Source organism: Artemia franciscana, chromosome 4, assembly GCF_032884065.1.
Source record: "Artemia franciscana chromosome 4, ASM3288406v1, whole genome shotgun sequence".
Lineage (NCBI taxonomy): Eukaryota > Metazoa > Arthropoda > Branchiopoda > Anostraca > Artemiidae > Artemia > Artemia franciscana.
This window is the reverse complement of record NC_088866.1, coordinates 36,191,454-36,211,460: the sequence shown is the minus strand read 5'-3', so window position 1 is coordinate 36,211,460 and position 20,007 is coordinate 36,191,454. Positions and strand designations below refer to the sequence as shown.

The 20,007-nt window shown below is 33.4% G+C and overlaps 2 protein-coding genes across 9 annotated transcripts in view; both read left to right on the top strand.

Moving 5' to 3' along the window:
* Positions 1–15,889, top strand: part of LOC136026370 (CSC1-like protein 1) — a 74,247-nt gene extending 58,358 nt beyond the window's left edge. For all 3 annotated transcript variants that reach the window (XM_065702915.1, XM_065702913.1, XM_065702914.1), the window contains exons 11-14: positions 4,824–5,009; positions 7,427–7,563; positions 8,536–8,816; positions 11,716–15,889. In XM_065702915.1, coding sequence (XP_065558987.1) covers positions 4,824–5,009; positions 7,427–7,563; positions 8,536–8,816; positions 11,716–11,994 — 883 coding nt within the window. In that variant the 3' untranslated portion in view covers positions 11,995–15,889. The remainder of the gene's footprint in view (positions 1–4,823; positions 5,010–7,426; positions 7,564–8,535; positions 8,817–11,715) is intronic.
* A 3,689-nt stretch (positions 15,890–19,578) lies between these two features.
* The window catches only part of LOC136026368 (leukocyte elastase inhibitor A-like), a 58,215-nt gene continuing 57,786 nt past the window's right edge, over positions 19,579–20,007 (top strand). For 3 of the 6 annotated variants that reach the window (XM_065702905.1, XM_065702903.1, XM_065702904.1), the window contains exon 1: positions 19,759–19,864. In XM_065702905.1, coding sequence (XP_065558977.1) covers positions 19,849–19,864 — 16 coding nt within the window. In that variant the 5' untranslated portion in view covers positions 19,759–19,848. Of the gene's footprint in view, positions 19,731–19,758; positions 19,865–20,007 lie in introns of those variants that run through there. The other 3 variants (XM_065702907.1, XM_065702908.1, XM_065702906.1) reach the window with 3 other exon arrangements.

The window sequence follows — 20,007 nt, the reverse complement described above, 5'->3', positions numbered from 1 at the left end:
TTTACAATCGCTGTGAATACAACCTAAGCGGATAATTTGGCTACATATTCAACAGCTATCGTCATTGGAATACAATTTAATTTACAATCGCTGTGAATACAACCTAAGCGGATAATTTGGCTACACATTCAACAGCTATCGTCTTTGAAATACAATTTAATTTATAATCGCTGTGAATACAACCTAAGCGGATAATTTGGCTACACATTCAACAGCTATCGTCATTGAAATACAATTTAATTTACAATCGCTGTGAATACAACCTAAGCGGATAATTTGGCTACATATTCAACAGCTATCGTCATTGAAATACAATTTAATTTACAATCGCTGTGAATACAACCGAAGCGGATAATTTGGCTACATATTCAACAGCTATCGTCATTAAAATACAATTTAATTTACAATCGCTGTGAATACAACCTAAGCGGATAATTTGGCTACATATTTAACAGCTATCGTCATTGGAATACAATTTAATTTACAATCGCTGTGAATACAACCTAAGCGGATAATTTGGCTACATATTCAACAGCTATCGTCATTGAAATACAATTTAATTTACAATCGCTGTGAATACAACCTAAGCGGATAATTTGGCTACATATTCAACAGCTATCGTCATCGGAAAACAATTTAATTTACAATTGCATTGAATACAACCTAAGCGGATAATTTGGCTACACATTCAACAGCTATCGTCATTGAAATACAATTTAATTTATAATCGCTGTGAATACAACCTAAGCGGATAATTTGGCTAGACATTCAACAGCTATCGTCATTGAAATACAATTTAATTTACAATCGCTGTGAATACAACCTAAGCGGATAATTTGGCTACATATTCAACAGCTATCGTCATTAGAATACAATTTAATTTACAATCGCTGTGAATACAACCTAAGCGGATAATTTGGCTACACATTCAACAGCTATCGTCATTGAAATACAATTTAATTTACAATCGCTGTGAATACAACCTAAGCGGATAATTTGGCTACATATTCAATAGCTATCGTCATTGGAATACAATTTAATTTACAATCGTATTGAATACAACCTAAACGGATAATTTGGCTACACATTCAACAGCTATCGTCATTGAAATACAATTTAATTTATAATCGCTGTGAATACAACCTAAGCGGATAATTTGGCTACACATTCAACAGCTATCGTCATTGAAATACAATTTAATTTACAATCGCTGTGAATACAACCTAAGCGGATAATTTGGCTATAAACAAATGAAAAGAAAATAAACTTACTCAAATCTCATCGATGAAGTAATTTTTTCATCGTTGAGATAAAAGTTTTACGATCATATCGATGTGAAATGGTTAATAAAATTTTCTTTTCTTTTTGTTTGTTTATGCTCAGCATTTAAAGCAAATTGTATTTATTGCAAATGTTTATTCGTTTGACATTTTTGCATTTGTAACAAAAATGTCCGCTTAGGTTCTGTTCACTGTCTTCGCAAATTTCCTCTTTATCTTTTCTAATTTTGTATGACGGAAAAGTAAATATTTAGTGCCAAGATACCCCGCCTATGCCAATTTGATAACGTGGATTCACTTAAACTTTAACTTAAGTTGTTTTTATTTATCTTTGTTTGTTTTAAATTGTATTTCGCTGATGATGGTCGTTGTATATACACTCACTTAGGTTACACTCACTGTGCTATTCACTGTCTTCACAGTTTTTCTCGTTATCGTCTCTGGTTTTGTGCATTGAAAAGGGAGGTTTGTCCTGGTCGGTATTTATGCATAACGCATGACTGTCTTGGGTTCTATGACTATCTACCTTAGTTCATCTGCCCTAGGAATGACGTATGGAAGGTTAATAGATAGATTTATCTATTAACAAAGGAACTAACATCATTTTTATACAATTCTAATAAGGGGGTTATGCCAGATTTGCCTCTCAATCAATCGGATTAACTGTTTTGGCTTTTTCTACAATTAGCCATGGCTTGATGCCCACAACTACTTAATTTTAATTCAAAATCAACGGATCAACTAAAATCATTGTCGACTATTTTCACCTATCTTCAACACTGCCGGTAGATTAATTTCTCAGACTTCAGAAACTGATCCAGTTTTTAAAATGGTTTGGTAGAAAAAGATAGCTCTAAATGGGGAAAAAGAAGACGATTTGCATTTACCAACGGACCTCATCTATACCAGGAGGTTTTTTTTTTCAATTTTGCAATCTATAATAACCAGTAATAGAATAAACTTGACATCCAGATCAATATCTCCAAGACATAAAAGCGTTTAAATTCCAGGTTTAAGGCTATATCTATAGTCTCGTTAATCTTCATCTGACAATAAAACTACACTATCGGAGGATTTATTTTATTTATACTTTTTAATCAAGTGGCCATATTTCATCTGGGCTTTTTTCAAGATCTTCAAGAATCTCAGCAGTGACGTTTGCTTTGTTCTTTTGAAATATTTCTGACGACTTTTGTTTTGTACTCACTCCTGGTTTTACATTATATAAACTGCCCTGGGCCTGGGTATTATTATTATTATTATTATTAATTGATTACCCGTCAAAAACAGAAAAGACGGAGTATATAAAAGAAAAAGAAAGAAAAGCACAAAAATTTAAATACACTTCCACTTGGCTCTTAAAACATTGGTACTGAAATTGTAATGTATCCATATACATTATATAAATGAACCCAGAAGTTTGAGGTGACTACCGCAGTTCATAATTCATCAACTACCTTTGAAATATGGAACCAAACCTTCCTTTCGACGTTTTCATAGCAGCGGTCTTGGTGCAACACATGGCCAAATTAGTAGCCAAATTAGGTTGTAATTTTTGCACAATAGATTTTTATCAGCACCTGTGTCTCATCGGGGTTCGTCTCCAGGTTTTGTAAGAAGAAGTAGAATGAGATTTCGATTTTTGGATACAAAGGAATCAAGAACGCATCTGCTTCTCATTGCCAATTATCGGGGCAATTTTAGGCAATAGGGAGGAATCCGAAACCGAAAAGTAATAGATAAAGGAATACTTAGGTAAAAAGCATCAAGCTCTTGCGTATCATTAAAGCAAGTGGGCTGCATTAAAAAAAAAAAAAATCCGACAATATTGTTGCATCTGAGTAATTTACATTTTTACTTGATTTAATCAACTATTTAAATATCAGTATAATTAAGCATACTATTAACTAGTCAAAAGAAGTCTTGGGAAAAAATTGATGTATAATTACAACATATCGTTAAAACGTAACAAAACCTGTATTAGATGGAGTATCTTTATTACTAAACCGTTAAGTTTTATTACAACTTAAAATTGAAATGTCTATTCGTACAAGTGATCATTTTTTAAGGATTATGTATTTTCTGTGTATGAACGATTGTCTTACTGCTTACAGAGATTGACAAACTTGGTGGCAGCATAACAAAAGGTATCTTTAAAATTTGCATAATACCCTCCTCACTGGAAAATATGAGAGGATTTTTCATATAATGATCGCATGGTGATGTTCCTTACAATTGAAAGACTTAATTTTGGCATTGAATGATGCTCGCCAAGTAGATTGTTTTTTCAGAGCAACAAGTAATAGATAAACTTTTTTTTTCATTCAGTAGTCCACTCTGATCTCACACTTAATTTTGTAGGAGCATGTTTTTCTCTGATCTTCTTGGCTTTAAAACTTCAGAAGTAACGTCATCAGGAATGTGCTTTGTAAAACCTTTGTTTGTGGGCAATTTCGCTTTCTTATCAGAAGTGGTTGGTGTATTTAAGACGTAAGCGAGGGATGCGGCTACCTGGAATCACTAAGTATATTTTGCCACTCAATATTGAGGAGTTTCAGGTTTACAATATGAGAACAGGAACTCCCACCAAACCTTAATGTAGTCTCTTCTAGGCCCTGTGTTGCTTAAATATTTCAGTGGCTACTTAAAAGACAATAGAATAGGTTGACTTTTATATTTGTAAAACGGTTTCTGAAATAATTGTCAGTTTTGTTTTCTCTTTCTTGAAATATTCCAAATCCTCTATAAGCTTTCTTGTCTTGTGCGTCAAGGCTGCTTTGACTCTTAGTGGAGTTTCCCCCCGCTCTGAACCTCGGAATATTATAAGTGTTGGAAGAGCTGTTCTGTTTTTGTCAAACAAGCAAGTGGGGGGGGGGGCTTTATGTCTATCCAAAAATGAACATGTTGAATTTATGCAATAGCTTTATCTTAGACTTTTGTCGTTCGCGTTAATTTCCTTTTGGAACAACCTGTCTTTATTTTCTCTGGTGTAATGTGGATTACTTCCAAAACAATAGCTTTGCAGTAATCTACGAGGGAAATGAAAACAAGTGTTAAAAGTGTTGTCGTCCCTATGCTTAACAACTCTTTCTGAGCATAAAGGCATGAAAGGGATGGCTTTACAGAAAAGATAGGATTTGGCACTGAATGGCATTATTATGCCACCAAATTTGTAAATGCCACACTGGATGGTGTTTATGGTGTTTAATATGTAATTAAGTTAGTGAATGAAGTACTGGATAGTTTGTATTTTTCATTATTCAGGAGACTTGTGAAAAATATCAAATCTTATTGTGAACTTTTAAATTACTTATAACAGATGAATGAAACTTTTGAAATTGTAATTATTTGCAGATACTTATTTGCTGGGAAAGGAGAAGAAAAAATTTCCCGTCCCCTCTGAAAGTGACCTACATTTAATGATAGCTATTTTTCCCCTCTCTCGTGTGTGTATTAATCTGTGAATCAACTGAGTTCATTCGTTTCTGTTGTATTATTTGACCTTTTAAAATATAATTCAGCATATCAATATGTATCTTTTAGTATTGATGCTTTTCTCCAATGGACGTTCAGCGTCAATGGAACAACCCGGTGGGATTGTGTCTTCTTACCTGATAATGGCGCTTTCTTTGTAAACTACATTGTGACTTCGGCCTTTGTTGGCACGGCGATGGACTTGATCAGGATTTCGGAACTAATTTATTATTTTGGATGCCTAGCATTTTCAAAGTAAGTTTAGATTTTATTATTAACGATTTTATCTCTTCCATCTTTGTTTTAGAGCTTGATATTTCTCTCTGTGGGGATGGGAGACGGAAGGGTCACAAAAAGACTAGGCCTCGTGGATTTTCCTTGAGCAATATTTTTACTACTCAAAGAGGAATTACAAAAAGGTGCCACTGATGGTCTTCATTGAATGAAAAATTCCTTCCCCTTCCCCTCCTCTACAAAAAAATTCAGATCGGCTCCTGATCTTCAATGACGACGAGATTTTAGAGACGTGATCCCCCACAAAGGCTTGGTCAGGTAAAAACTGCTAAGATGTAGAACTAGGTGAGAGGTAGTGCACTCAATCTTACTGGTACCACCCGTACTAGCGAATGTCGTAATGTTCGTAATTTAAGGACTCCTTTCCCCCTAAATACAGGGGTAAAATGATTATGGACTCACAGAAGGCATAACTAGGACAGTTGATCTAATTTCTGATTCCGACCAATCTTGGCTGATATCTGATAATCCCATCAACAAAACGCAGGATTGCTCCTTCATCCCTATAAAGTATGACTTAAACGTCGACTCTTACTTTCTACCATATTTTGATAAGATCTGATAACAACTTCTGATAAATGTCACCTAATGACAATCTTTTAGGAACCACCTCCTCCGAATAGGCCAGATTGGGTATGAACTTCCGAAGGGCAGAAATACCCTTATCCTTTATTTTTCATTGCATTTGACTAAGAACCGAATAACCATCATAATATGTGTCAGGATAAAAAAAAATATTTGAATTCCTTCCCCCTCTCTTCAAAAGACGTGTGGACCCTCATCCAACTTCTATACCCAGAATGGGTATAGAGCCAAAGAGTCATAACTACGAAACCATCGATTTTTTTAAAGGGGGGTGGAAGTAGAACACTAATTTTCACTCCCCCTGAGTCGTGATAACAACAGTTTACGGACCTTTTCCTCATCCGGCTTCAGCAGTTGCATGGATCCTCATGCAGCTTCTATACCTGGAATGGGCACGTAGTCTAGGAGCCACAACTAGGACTCTTATTTTTAATCAAGTTCGGGTGAGCTTTGGTGACTCTTCTACTAAATATCCTGCTGATAAAAATGTGGGATTCCTCTCCCCCTCCCACTTAAAGGCTGCATGGGATATAGCTCGCCAATAGGCTTAGCTAGGACACCAGCTCTTAATTCTTAAAAAGTATTTGAAATCAATCACTTTTTGTTGTAGAACGAGGATGAATTTTTCAGAGCATCAGAAACTCCTAATTTATATGGGTTCTCAAATGGTAAGAACTTAGGGATTTCCCCTTCTTTCCCACATAGGTTTTATCAGAAGTCAAACTTAAATACTTATTTTGCTTTTCAAAAATGTTAACTAAAATTTTACTCCCAAGAAATTCGCATGAGATCTAGAAACCTCTACTGTTTAATGTCCTGTTTATATAATATAATCCCCCTCCTACTTGCTGCTCTCTAATATTATTAAGAGGGTTCTGAAAGTTTCTAATTCCTGATAAGCCTCATCAGATCGCCAGTTCTTATTTCATCTAGGTTTGGTTAAGATCGGACAACTCCCATGGTAGATGTCCTATCGACACGAATGGGCCCTTTCCTCTCGTCCATTTTCCGAAATTAGATTAAAATCTGTCCAAAAGATTGGTCAAAAGATCCAAAAGATTGAAGGACGGCAGTGCTTTCACTCCCTTTTAAGTTTGGTTTCTTAGACCTTCGGGTAGATTTATCAATAAAATTTTATCTTTAAAAACCAAGTTAGGAGCTTGGAATTTCTATACTGACCTATCTAGAAGTATTTTCTAAAACTATAAAAGGAATATAGAATTTTCAACCTCTCGATTTGAAGGGGTAATTTAATATTTTAAATGTGACCAAGATCAAACGATATCTATGTAGTTTAATTTCTTTCTTTTTTTTTCGTTTCGTAATTTCGTTTTCGGACAGTTTTTTTTCTTGTTATTTTTTGTACTATTTAGTTGGATAGAAACAAAAAAAGTTTATTGTTTTTTAGGCTTTTGAACTACTAAAAATTTCAAAAATTTAGAGGAAATGTTCTTCTGAGCTGCACGATCTCTGTGCCGAAAAACAGTGTGATTTTCATTTCATGCTAATGTGGAGCTAAGCTGTATGGTCATTATGTAACACAATGTAGCTCTAGAAGTAGGTATATCACTTTGCCTCCCAAAATCTTGATAAAATCAATTAAAATAGGAAGAAAAGAATATGGAATCGCATCTCAGTTAAAAAAGAAAAGAATACAATATTCATTTATTTGACTTTGAGCAATTTTAAAGTATATTATGGGTGTTGTAGCAAAATAAACTATTTTGGTTGCAAAAACTGCTCAAATGCTCTGTTGTTTATAACATAAAACATTTATGTTTCTTTTTTTTTAGGTCTAAAGCTGAGCATGCAACTATACGGAAGATGAGTTTATTTGAATTTGGATATGGAACTCAATATGCATGGATTATGATGAAGTTCTCTGTTATTATATTCTACAGCCTTTCTTGTCCGATCATCACAATGTTCGGTAAAATAACATTTATTAATTCATCGATAAAAAGACAACGAGCATTAAAATAATTACTTAGCATAATTGTCTTTTTCATATGAAAAAATTATGAAAAAAAACTTGCTGTTTCAATATGAAAGTTTTTTTTGTGTATTATTTTTATTTGTGACGTAAGATAGTTTTTGAACTTTGGAATATTTTTTTCCATGTTAAATTGCCAAAACCTGGATGGCAAGTATTTAAACTAATTGAAATTGAAACAATGAAAACATATTGAAAACAATAATTGAAAACTAATTGAAAACAAATGTCAACCTTGCTTTTCGTGAATGAGCTTCCTTTTATTCATTTATCCATTTTTAAAGTGAGCTTTCGAGCTCTCAAGCTTACGAGTATTCAATAAATTTTAATTTATAAATATTTCTGAGTTAATTAAAGTAGTTCTGTGTTATAAATATTTCAGTTGCTGCTCAGTCTCGTGGATGCCCTTGTGACAGCCCTACCATAGAATAATCTGGTTTCGCTTGTATGGTACCTTTCAGTATAAATATGACGTTTGAAAATATTTATCTTAATTTTACTTGAAAAATTAGTAAAATATCACGACCATTTATGCTAATAGTGGTAAGATGTTCACCGTTTTTTTTTTTTTTTTTTTTTTTTTTTTTTTTTTTTTTTTTTTTTTTTTTTTTTTTTTTTTTTTTTTTTTTTTTTTTTTTTTTTTTGACCGGTTACTTTTCCCTTTTTTATCCTTTCCTTCTATTTCCTTGTTCATTTCTATCACTAAAAATGAAAAAAAAATATCTCTTAAGTCGGAATTGAACGTTGAAAAAAAATTGTCTGCTATCAAATCAGCAATGATCTGACAATTGATGGTATTCAGGCCACAATAGCTGATAACTGGCTGAAGTCAAGATTCCGTATTCTCTTTGTCAGCTAACAAACCTCCAAGAAGATGAAAAAAAACTCATTGTTTTTGTTTAATTTTAGGTGTTGTGTACCTTGGCATGAAACACTTTGTGGACCGGTACAACATTTATTACGCTTACGCCCCATCCAAAATTAAGAAGAAGGTTCATATTACTGCCATCAATTTCCTGGTGACAGCTCTCTGTCTACTCCAGTTGTGTTTCTTTTTCTTTTCATTTCTAAGACGCGGACTTAGAGACGTAACCATTTACTCACTTGTAGGAATGGCTGTAACAGCAGCTGTGATTTTTGGGTACATCTTTTTTAACCTGTTCAGAAAATTTGGCCCATTTCTCTATAAGGTAGTATATTTCTTTTGTTTCCCTTATTTATTCTTGTTGACGTTTTCTCTTTCATGATGTATCAGTAATTCGTTTAGGGGGGGGGGGTATTGGTGATTGAGGCTCAAAATAACATTTAATACACATTTTAAATTTAAAAATTTGCATTCAAAAAATGTTTTTACAATCTTGTCAAATAACTGTCATATACAGTTATAATCAGCAAAATATGGAATTTTCTTTAGTATTTCGAACACATTTTCGCAGTATCAGATACCTATGGATAAGAAGGGGACTTAACAACCCCATCCCTGTGTGAGGGACTCTTTTGAGAAACAGGATTAAAATTGAAAGCGAGAAAAAAGAGAAGTGTATCAAGTAATAAAAGAAGGGTGAAAGTGAAAATTAAACGGTAGTAAATAGAGGTGTCGATTCTTACTATCATGTATGGAAAAAAATGTTTGGAAGGGGATTTTGAATGGCTGGAGGCGATAATGTGTCGGTTATTGTAACCAAAAGAAGTAATTGTAAAGTCAGTATTACGGCTTATGCATAGAAACCCACAGACGAAATTTTAAGGGGGGTGCGTTAAGAGCGGGTGCTCTTTCGACCATCTCCCTTCCCCTTTTAAATCCCTAAGTTTTTCTTTATTTTATTATATTTTCCATTTAATTTACTATTTTGTGTTTTCTAAAATTATATCTCTCTCCACCTAAATTTTGTTCCCCAAAGTGAAGCGAAGACCCTTCAACTTCTGAGGGTTGTAAGATCCCAAGCTATGGTTGGGGCCTTAAAGTGAGGATTCACGCCCCCCCCCCCCCCTGTCCCTATTAAGCCGGTAGAAGAACCCTAAGTTGTGCCTAACAATGGTGGAGTGGTCTAGAATCCTATAGATCTGTTTATTAATGGTAGAACAGGTAAAGTAAATGGGTGCCAAGAGTGCCAAATTTTTTCTATTACCCGAAAAAATTTGATTTTCTTAACAAAAAATAAATTAATGGTTTCTCATGATCTATTTTGCCGCTTATGATAGACCATTGAGGTACGTTATTCTCCATTGTTAACATTAAGACCACATCACAATGTTAATGAGAAACGCTAAAAAGTGTTTATGTCAAGAGCTTCCTACGCTTTCGTTTTTAGTCTTTAGATATTTCTTTCAGGGGGGGGGGAGGTCCGGGGGATTTTTCTAGTTTCTACTGTGTTCGAGGTAAAAGAGTCTTTTTCGAAAAGTTTTTTTTTAATCTCTAATGTATTTGGAAATAAGAAGTATTTTTCTTAAGAATTACCTTTCATAATTTTATTTTGTACTTTGGTAATTTTTTTGTCAATTTTTGACCTTCATGCCAACAAAGAAAAAATAATAATAGTCAAGGGATCTAGACTTGTTTAAAGAATAAGATGATTTTTTCAACTTTTTCCACCAGTTTTCAACATATTTTTAATCTAGAAATATAGGGAATAAAGATTAAAAATGTGATTCGGTAGATGGGAAGCTGAATTGCAGCTTTCGAATAAGTGCAAAATTGTTGTCTTATATTGAGGCATTAAAACGACAATATTGCAGAATTTTAGAATTTTATTGCGACAATATTGCAGAATTTTATTGCAATATTGCAGAACGTGCTAAAAACTTGCCCTTAGAAAGTAACCATTAAAAATTATGTTTCTTTTGAAGCATGCAGTTTTGTGACCAGTCTACTGCTCCAACTTGCACTGAAAAGCCAATATACATGTGTAATTGAACCCATTACTCCTAATCTATCTATCTAGTGGGCAAGATTTATGATATTGCTTAGAATTTTTCAAAAACATGATCAAAAATTTCTGTAAAATATGAAATTTTTCCTTTTTCTAAAAATGTCCAAACTATTTTACTATCTACAACCAATACAGAACCGATTCCAGAAATGTATTTCAGTGGATAGTCGAAGCTGAATGTTTTGACGTAAATCTACACTCTTAAAGAACTGAATAAAGTCCTTGCTTTCCCATAAGCTGCCTACCCTAATTATTTATTTGTATTAAAACTTGTTATTGTATACATTTATTTTCATATCAGGGAAATCAACTCTTTGAGTAACATTTTAATCTCGAAAACCTTAAATAATTATTGGTAAGGTAAGGTAAATACAATTTCCCCTTCATCTAACAGAGAGCAGAGCTCAAAGCTAACAGGGAGTAAAAGTCGAAATAGGTGAAAATTACACAAGACAATGATACTTTACATTGAGTAATTTTATGAAGAGTACTTAATAAGGGTGTGTCAAAATATTGCCTTATTGTCTTGTGTTTTTCCCGGCCATTTTTCTTTTACTTATATAATTGTTTCTTTACGGTGGAACTTAGCATGAAAGGTGAACTTCTCTGTATGTTATGTATATGTTACTGTGAATATCCGATATTGGCTCACCTGTGAATGTCTGAAATACTATTTTTTTTTTCTTGGATTTAGTCAGCGTTGCCAGTCAACTTTGTCAGTTTTATGCAAGGTTTGATTGTGACAGGTTATGTTAGATTATGTTTTAAGCCATTTCTGAGATTTGTTACCTAATTTAACCAAACCCAACCTAACTTTAACTTTTTCAATCAAAGGTTGCATAAGCCTGAAAAGGCTGAGTCGCTAAGCTAATTGAATCCAAACAGGGAAAAGGGAATTTCGGACATTCACCGGTGAATATCGACATTAACCAAATTTCGGACATTAACAGTAACATATACATTTATTACCTCTGTGGTTATGAATTTATGCCGCGCACAACACAACAACAAATAATGGTGAAGTGCATAAATTGGAAAAACGCCTTGATGATCAACAAAAAAAAAGATGGATAAGCAGACGGTGAAGGAATTTTAAACAATATTTAGTTTATACTTAGAAATTAAATTTCTTTGGCCATAATGTACATTTTTTGTTTAGGAAATATCCACTGAAGTGCGGGAAGAGCCCGAAGATGCACCAGAGAATCAAATAGGATATAACTCCCCGTATGATGTTTGCCCAGTAGACCCTTCTGGCTCAAATGACAACAGTCAGTCCGAGCGAGATAATGGAGAGGGCACCGTTCTAGCAAATTCACCATGTCGTACTTACGGAACCGATCAGCCTATTGATCTTGTTGAGGACAACAGGGCAGTGGTTATTGATATGAGAAGAACACAAGAAGAGAGGGGTTATCAAAATGGTCCGGATGGATAAATAAACTATGACTGGTTGTGTATCTGGACAATAATTTAGTTTAAATTAGCCTTTTTTATTTATCAAAGCTATTCAAAGCCCAGAAGATGCATATCTAGTCTGACTTCTAACTATTGTTGTGCTTTAAACTCTAAAGGCTTAGAAAATCAAAGTTTTATTAGTGAGTGAATTAAGCGTTATGACTTCTTAAAAGGACTGATCAGCGTATGCCTCTTATTTACTTTCTTTTTTCGTAAACTGATATCGCTCGACCCGTGGACAAATTTGGCAGAAATTAGTTTCAAGTAGACACAATTGCAAATAGCCTTAACAAGGGTAAAGGGATATAACAACATCTCGATTGTCTTGAAAAAAAAATTATCCGAATCTTTCTATTTAATTGTTATAAAAATTTCAATATTTTAGTTTTAGTTTGTGTCTTCGAGTTTTATATGTACATAGATGCTGCTTTATTCCTAAAAATTCCCGTCCCTTAATTGAAGTTATACTGATGGCCTTCCTCCCCACTCCCTTAAAATTCATTATGCGTGTGATTTTAAGTGATTGTCTCGTTTTTTCAGAAGTCCGCAAAGACGGTACTGCTCTGGAAAAATACTGAGCTTCTAGTTTCTTTTTAATTGCTTGTGCCTTACTTTTCAGTTTGGAATACAAAAGAATACTGTTAATGCTTCTAATTAATCATTCCCAAAAGAATATTGCTTGCTTGGTCAGCCAATAACAATTGACTTTTGTTTGATTTTTCCAGGTCGTTTCTGGTCTGGAAAGCAAAAACGTGCCAGAGCATTAATATACCAGGCCCCGTTATTACTTTGTATGCCTTATTATTTTCTATCTCTTACTTTACAAAAGGAATAAGGCTTCAGGAGTACACAAAACGGGCTTAAGTCGCTCTCTTAACATATACGTATAAAATACTTTGTTTAACAATTTTTTTCTTGGTTTTACCCTGTTTCCTCTAAAGATAAATCGCGATGTTTATTAGAATATTAAAGTTGTTTGTATAATAGCATATGAGCAAAAAGTTTTGTTGAGTAATATTTAGAAAAAAAATTGTCTTTTTGACTATTTATGTTTTTTTGGCTTTTCAACAGCTCTTAAAATCGGATATATGCACAGGGGGGAGGTGGGGGGGCTTTGGGCTTAGTCTTATCTTACTGTTTTTTTTTTTTTTTTTTTTTTTTTTTTTTTTTTTTTTTTTTTTTTTTTTAAGTGTCCTATTTGATATGTTTTCTATTTGGTCAAGTTAAGCAGTGTGTCAGCTTAGCAGGGAAACAAGAAAATTTCTTAAACTGAATTGTTGAAATAAAACTTCATGATAATTACATTCCTTTTAAAACGAAACAATGGCTTTCTGTAAAGCCTAATACTTACAAAATTAGTATTATTAATGGTTATTTATAGTGAAAGGAAGAAGAAGGTAAAAGAGAATAGTCAGACGAAAATCATAAACTGTGGCCTTTTTTGTTTTACTTAGGTTTTTTTTGCGACCAACCGAGATCAACTTATCGATAAGATCGAAAAAACTGTAATAAAAGCTAGTCATGTCATTTTTCCTGAAAAATTGGTTGCTGTAGCCGAGGCAATCCTCTACAAGACCCAAGGCGTATCAAGAGACAGATATTTACTGGGTCTCTCCCCCCCCCTCTTCCCAATTTTTGTCTGACTCGTTAAAACATAACAAAACGAATATAAACAACATCTTTTTGTGTAAAACACTTTTCGAAAAAATACCACCACCCCCCCAAAACAAAAATCATGGATGCGCTCTTGATATGGACAAATTTATGTCCGTGCGTCTAGCTCTTTGACTGTGATGCACCAGATCCTATTAAAGCCGTATCTTTATGCTATACACAAATTTTTATCCATTTGTTCTTGCTTAAATCGAAAGAAGGTATAAAATAATTGGGATAAAAATTTAGATATATTGGTAGCGTAAAATCAAAGCCTTTTGTTGGGTATAAATATACCCGACAGTGTATCTTGCTTTGTCAGGCCTAGCCTTTTTTACGGTGAATAATAAGGATTATTACGGTGATTTGACGTCATAAAAAATGAATATGACGTCATTATAGACGGTATTTCATCGTGTGTAATGATGATGGAAGCAAGGACCTATTTACGGCTAGTTTAAGTTGGCGATGATAATGTGACAAAGTCTCAGATTCATATTTTATTGATATTTTCAGATACACTGCTAAACGGTCTCTTCAAGGCTCATCCTCAAAGCAAATCAGCATTCATCTTTACAAGGCTCATGGGCTTATAAAGTAGCATCTTTTAGAAGCCTTTTTTTCCACAAAATATCTAATTAAAAGTTTTTGATATTGGCGTACGGGCCCGTCTCTTGAGCGTATGTTACTGCTCTAATAGAGATAAAAAGTTTACTATTTAAACTTTTTCTTTTTTTAGCTAAATGTACGTAGATTACATTTATGCGTAAGGTGCATCTTCAACGTAAAGAATTCGTGTTTATGCAAAAGTTTATTTCCAATCTCCTCGCAAATGCCATTCTTTTTATATGTCCTTACTATCTTGTAAAATTACGGAAACGTGATTTGTTTCCTTTGTCTTTGAAACGTTCAGTTTTTTCCATAAACTTGACAAAATGGAATATGGATGTAAGAATATGAAGCATATACTGCCTGAAATAGATAAAAGTGACACAAAAATTTATTTTATAACAGATATATTTCTATAATTGTTTTTACATGATAAAATGTGGCCTTAAAAAGATAAATCGAGTTTCGTAAAAGCTACTTTTGCAAGGAACTATTTCAACGTGAAATCAATTAAAATAGAATGATACTCGTTTTAAAATTAGGATACTGATCCTTCTTTTTTTTCTTTTTTTTTGTAGATAGACTGCTAGCGCTTTTTTCGTGACATATCCTATCCTTCCCATTATTACTATAGTTGCTATCCTTGTCATCCTCTACAATTACAAAAAATATAGGCTAGTAGTAAAAGGCGAAAATTTGTAAGGAAGGGGGATTCAATGGTGGGGTGACTTTTTGATATTAACTAACTTCATTTATCGCTTGAAATGTCGTGATTTGCGTGTGTTATTATTTTTCTTTCTTATGGTAGTGGTTTACAATTTAAGTGTTTATTCGTATAGAATCTGTGATGAATATGTATCCTAGGCTATTTTGCTTTTCCTCCTTTTCTGTTGTATTTGCTCTTGGGTTGCCAAATGGACACTTTCGCTCCCTTTTTGTCACTTTTTTGGCTCGTGAGAATCTAAAATGCGGCAAACCAACAAAGTTCTGATGAGTTTTTCTATAGTTCTGAGCAGGCCTCTGTGTTTATTATTAATCTCCTGCCAAAGGAGTAGTACTCATTATCGTTAGAAATCAAGTTTCTGGGGTTAGAAGCAGTGGAAATGAGCAAACTGTAATTGATGAAACATTGAAAAGTATTAATGCAAGCATAGCCCTGAAAATTTTGCCGAGATATAAGTTACGCTAAATCTTCATAACCTAAACGCTTTGGTTTTGGCTCTTCTAACAATTCAGAAACAAATCAAAAATAATAATTATTGAGAAATTGGAGTCAGAATTAATACAAATTTACTAATTTCTTAATCCTAGATTTCGGGACATCGGTACTAATAATGGGCTAAATTTGATATTTCGGACTAGAATACCTGGCAACCTTGCTTTGCTTCATCATGACATTTTTACTTTTTATTTGGTTAAGTTTTATAAAACTATTCTGGAGTTGAATGGAGTTTGATGTGTTAAGCAGTTCGTTTTAGTAATTGTATCCTTAATAGACGCTACTATACGAGCACTACTTTGTATTTTAGAAATCTATATGATACTTTTAGGTGCTAGGTTTTTTTTTTCTCCTATTGTACACGTTAATTAATAAATAAGTTGTATTGCATAAAGATTATGATAATCCAAATTTTTACTAGTTTTACACATTATTTTATTTTCTTGTAATTTTTTGTTTTGAATGCACTTAAAGATTTCTGCAAGATCTTTTGCTTAAGGAATAAAAAGCAAAAAAGACTCAAAATAATTTGACAAATAAACTTTGAAAAAAAAATTAAAAAGAGCCACTTAATTCTATTCTAAAAGTTACTCATATTCTCTGTACATTAAAAAAAAACAAATGCACAAAAATAAAAAACAGAATTGTAAATATTTTTTGTATCTGATAACTGGCACACTATAGTCAATAGAAGAGTTTTAATGTCTTCTAATTTGAGAATTTCGAGCTACAAAACTGACTATCAATTTATTTTTTCTCGTTTTTTAGTCAAATAGCAAAACTTGTTCAGTTCAAGTATCCGGATCCTCAATTTGGATTCATGAATTATCAAAATATGAAAGAATTCTCATAAGATGGGCTATCGTCAAAATCCGTGTTTCACTAAGGAAATTGTTTAAAGAAATCATATTTACCGTAGAACGAAATTACATTTACCGTTACGAAAAAAGTGACGCGTACAAAAAAAATTTTCTACAAGCAGTAAACACTAATGTGAATATGATAACTCTTTTAGATTTTTTTCTCTTTTTTCAAAATCACTCATAAAGCAATCAGAAAATGGTAAGCTTGTGCTAAAAAACAAAACATGGAGTTTTTGACAATGGTTTTACAAAGCATAGACAATGCGTTTTTCCATAAGAAAGGACATTTCAAAACAGGAATGAGCAAACAGTCCCATTGTCACAGGAGTACACCTGATCACAATTCAGTATTTTGTGATTCTGTTTCTAATTTGACAAAGAATTTTCACAGTCAAAATTGAAGTAATCATCAGTCTTGTTAGAAGAAACGTGATTCTACTCTGCACTTCAACAGCTTTAATGAGTCCGTACCGTCACTGGAAAGCCGCTATCTTATAGTTAGCAGATAATGTCTACTGTTGAGTAGAAATGTGTTTGCTGATCGGAATTATTGCCAATAATTTGTGTTCAATTGTTAGATTAAGTATAAGAAAAACAAGTTTTTTTTTACTGAAAGCAAGGAGCAACATTTTTATTGTTGAAAAACTAGAGTTGTGAGAAAGAGTCAAGCTTTTTCAAATGTTTTCATTGAAAAATTCAGTGATTTCAAATCACTGAACGTTTTTGAATTAAGGCAGGATTTGATTTTGACTCACCGTACATAAATAACTAAAACGAAATTTGCATATTAATTTTACTTGTTTTGGCTGAATGGCTGTCTCAAAGTTCTTATCGAATGATTTGAGAAAAAATGGTTGGAGAGGGGCTCTAGTTGCCCTCCAATTTTCTGGTTACTTAAAAAGGCCACTAGAACTTTTAACTATATTTACAGACGTTTTTATTACCAATAAATCAGTACGTAACTTACGAATTAACTTACGTAACGAACTTCTATATTCGTATATTTTCATGACGTATATGAGGGGGTTCGCCCCCACTTAAATACCTCGCTCTTTACGCTTAAGTTCGAATTTTTTTTCCAATTATTTAAGAATGACCCCTGAATCACAAAGGCCGTTTAATCAGAATAAATAGCTCTTTCGAAAGTACTAAAAATATTTTAGCGTAAAGAGTGAGATACTGAGGAGGGGACAAATCCTCTCATATACGTAATAATTTCTGTTCGTGTTAAGTTTTAATGTTGCCTCTTACTTTCAGTTGAAAATACTTGGTTTTTTATTCAATTTCTGAACGTTTTTTATTTAATGCAGGCATTGATTTTGAATCACCGTACATGAATAATTAAAACGAAATTTGCATATTAATTTTACTTTTTTTGGCTGAATGGCTGTGTCAAAGTTTTTATCGGACGACTTTGAGAAAAAAGGGGTGGGGAAGGGGCCCTAGTTGCCCTCCAATTTTTGGTTACTTAAAAAGGCCACCAGAACCTTTTTTTATTTACGGATGTTTTATTTGCAATAAATATACGTAACTTATGAATTAACTTACGTAACGAACTTCTATATTCGTATATTTTTATGACGTATATGAGGGGGTTCGCCCCCACTCAAATACCTAGCTCTTTACATTTAGGTTCGAATTTCGTTCTAATTCCTTGAGAATGACCCCTGAATCACAAAGGCCGTTTAATTAGAATAAATAGCTTATTTTGTTTAATTTTGTCCATCTTAAGTTTCGTGTTACAAACTTCAATTGTGTGTGTTCTGAAGTGACCGAGCAAATACAAATTTAAACTGTGGCTAATATCCAATATTCTAATGACGTCTTTCTATCAGCCAAAAGCGGACGTTTGATTTTAACCAAACTTGGTTGGGAGTACGTACAAAGCCCGCGGATTTGCCCTCGAAGGATCTGTGCCTGTGTCTTTAATCCAGGTTCTTTTAGTAGGGAATATGGTTTTAAAATTATTTGACATAAGCATGATCACAAGACGATTTGGCAAAATTGACTCGACAATTCCTGGCCAACAGCTTCAGTTTGGCTATGAGAGCGCTCGATTGAACCTGCAAAGAGTACGACAGCATTCTCATAATCTGTACCGTCAGAGGGCTAATCAGATCATAACTAAATTTGATAGGAAGTAAAAGCTAGGGAACTCTGTTGCAAAATTATTCTGTCACTTTAACAAACTGCGTTGAGTCTATTAACTCACAGAGCAGCATCTTCTAAAATCAACGGCCATATGGGCTTTATTGTGTTGTTTAAATTTATGGCGAACGAGTCTAACAGGCCCTCACATCTAACAGATTGCTATTTGGAAAATCCACAACCACAATAAGCCATCGCTATCACATAATTAATAGAAATATAAGTTATGCGGACACATATCTGTAAAAAGTAATGTTCTGTGCATTCATTAAATAGAAATTACATAGAAGCAGAGATCTGTAAAAGGTATTATTCGGTGCATACATTTTATCATTGCTTCATTTACATAAGACTTATTTCTGTAATTATTCAATTAAAAAAAAAAATGAAGCAGAACTGATGAGTTTTCTCCTGTGACACATAGCCATATGTGCTACTCCGCAGGTGCCACCAACGGATTACAGTTTCTACAACACCTAACAGAGCCTTGGGATAAAAGCTGCTTTTAATATTTTTCTTTTTTTTTAACTTTCTTTAAGTCTACTCCTGGTGTATGATCTTTTGGACTGAGGTCACAAAATGTAGCTCACTTAGCCTATAGAGAAATTTTCTTACTAAGCTTTGGCTACAAATGCCCATTAATAAAAATTTGACTAATCTTAAAAGTACGCTTTGGTATAGATGAGATTACTCAAACAATTCTCGTCCGAAATTCTGTGCTAAACCTAGTAAATAAAAATAAAAATCGTCAAACTTACGAAAATTGGAAATAACGACTAACCATTCAGCTGCTAAAATATGGTTAAGTGTGAAACTGAAAAAAATTATTTTATGGAAAAATACTTTGTTCAGTTTGGCTTTTGACATTTTGAGTTTGACCTCGGAGATTCTTCGACTTTAACCACTATTTCCGGTAAAATTTTTCTAACAATTGTTCCCAAAATTCCTTCATTTAAGAGACAGCAAAGTTTTTGTCGGCTAGGAGAAAATTGTTAGAGACACTCAGAACCATGGAAAACAAACCTTGTTAAAAGGATGATTAAAAGGCTAACATTTGAATTGTAGTATTGGTAATGTAGATGGCGAAATAGTACATTTTGGAACGGCGTCTGAATGTAGGTGTCTTGAAGATTTCCAGATATTTTTGATTCAACTATAAGATCTTTAACAACAACCTTGTCTGGTGTATTCCATATAATTTGATTAAATCGGAGTATTGTAAAGGTAAGTCCTAAAGAAGCTTGACTACTGATTTAAAAGAACTAAGTAGATGGGAATTGTTGTCTGGCAGATGTGGCCTTATAAGAAGAAACTGAACATTTGAACTGAGCTGACAACAGTCATGTATAAGCTTATTAGTAGGTTTTAGGCATCCTTATTATCTTTGTCCTTTGTTAATCTTTTGATAGGTAAATTTGGCTAGCAGGCCAAGTCTAGTTTATTGCCTTCTGGATAGGCATAACCTAAATAGATGCCAGCCATTTAATTTCATAGAAATTGC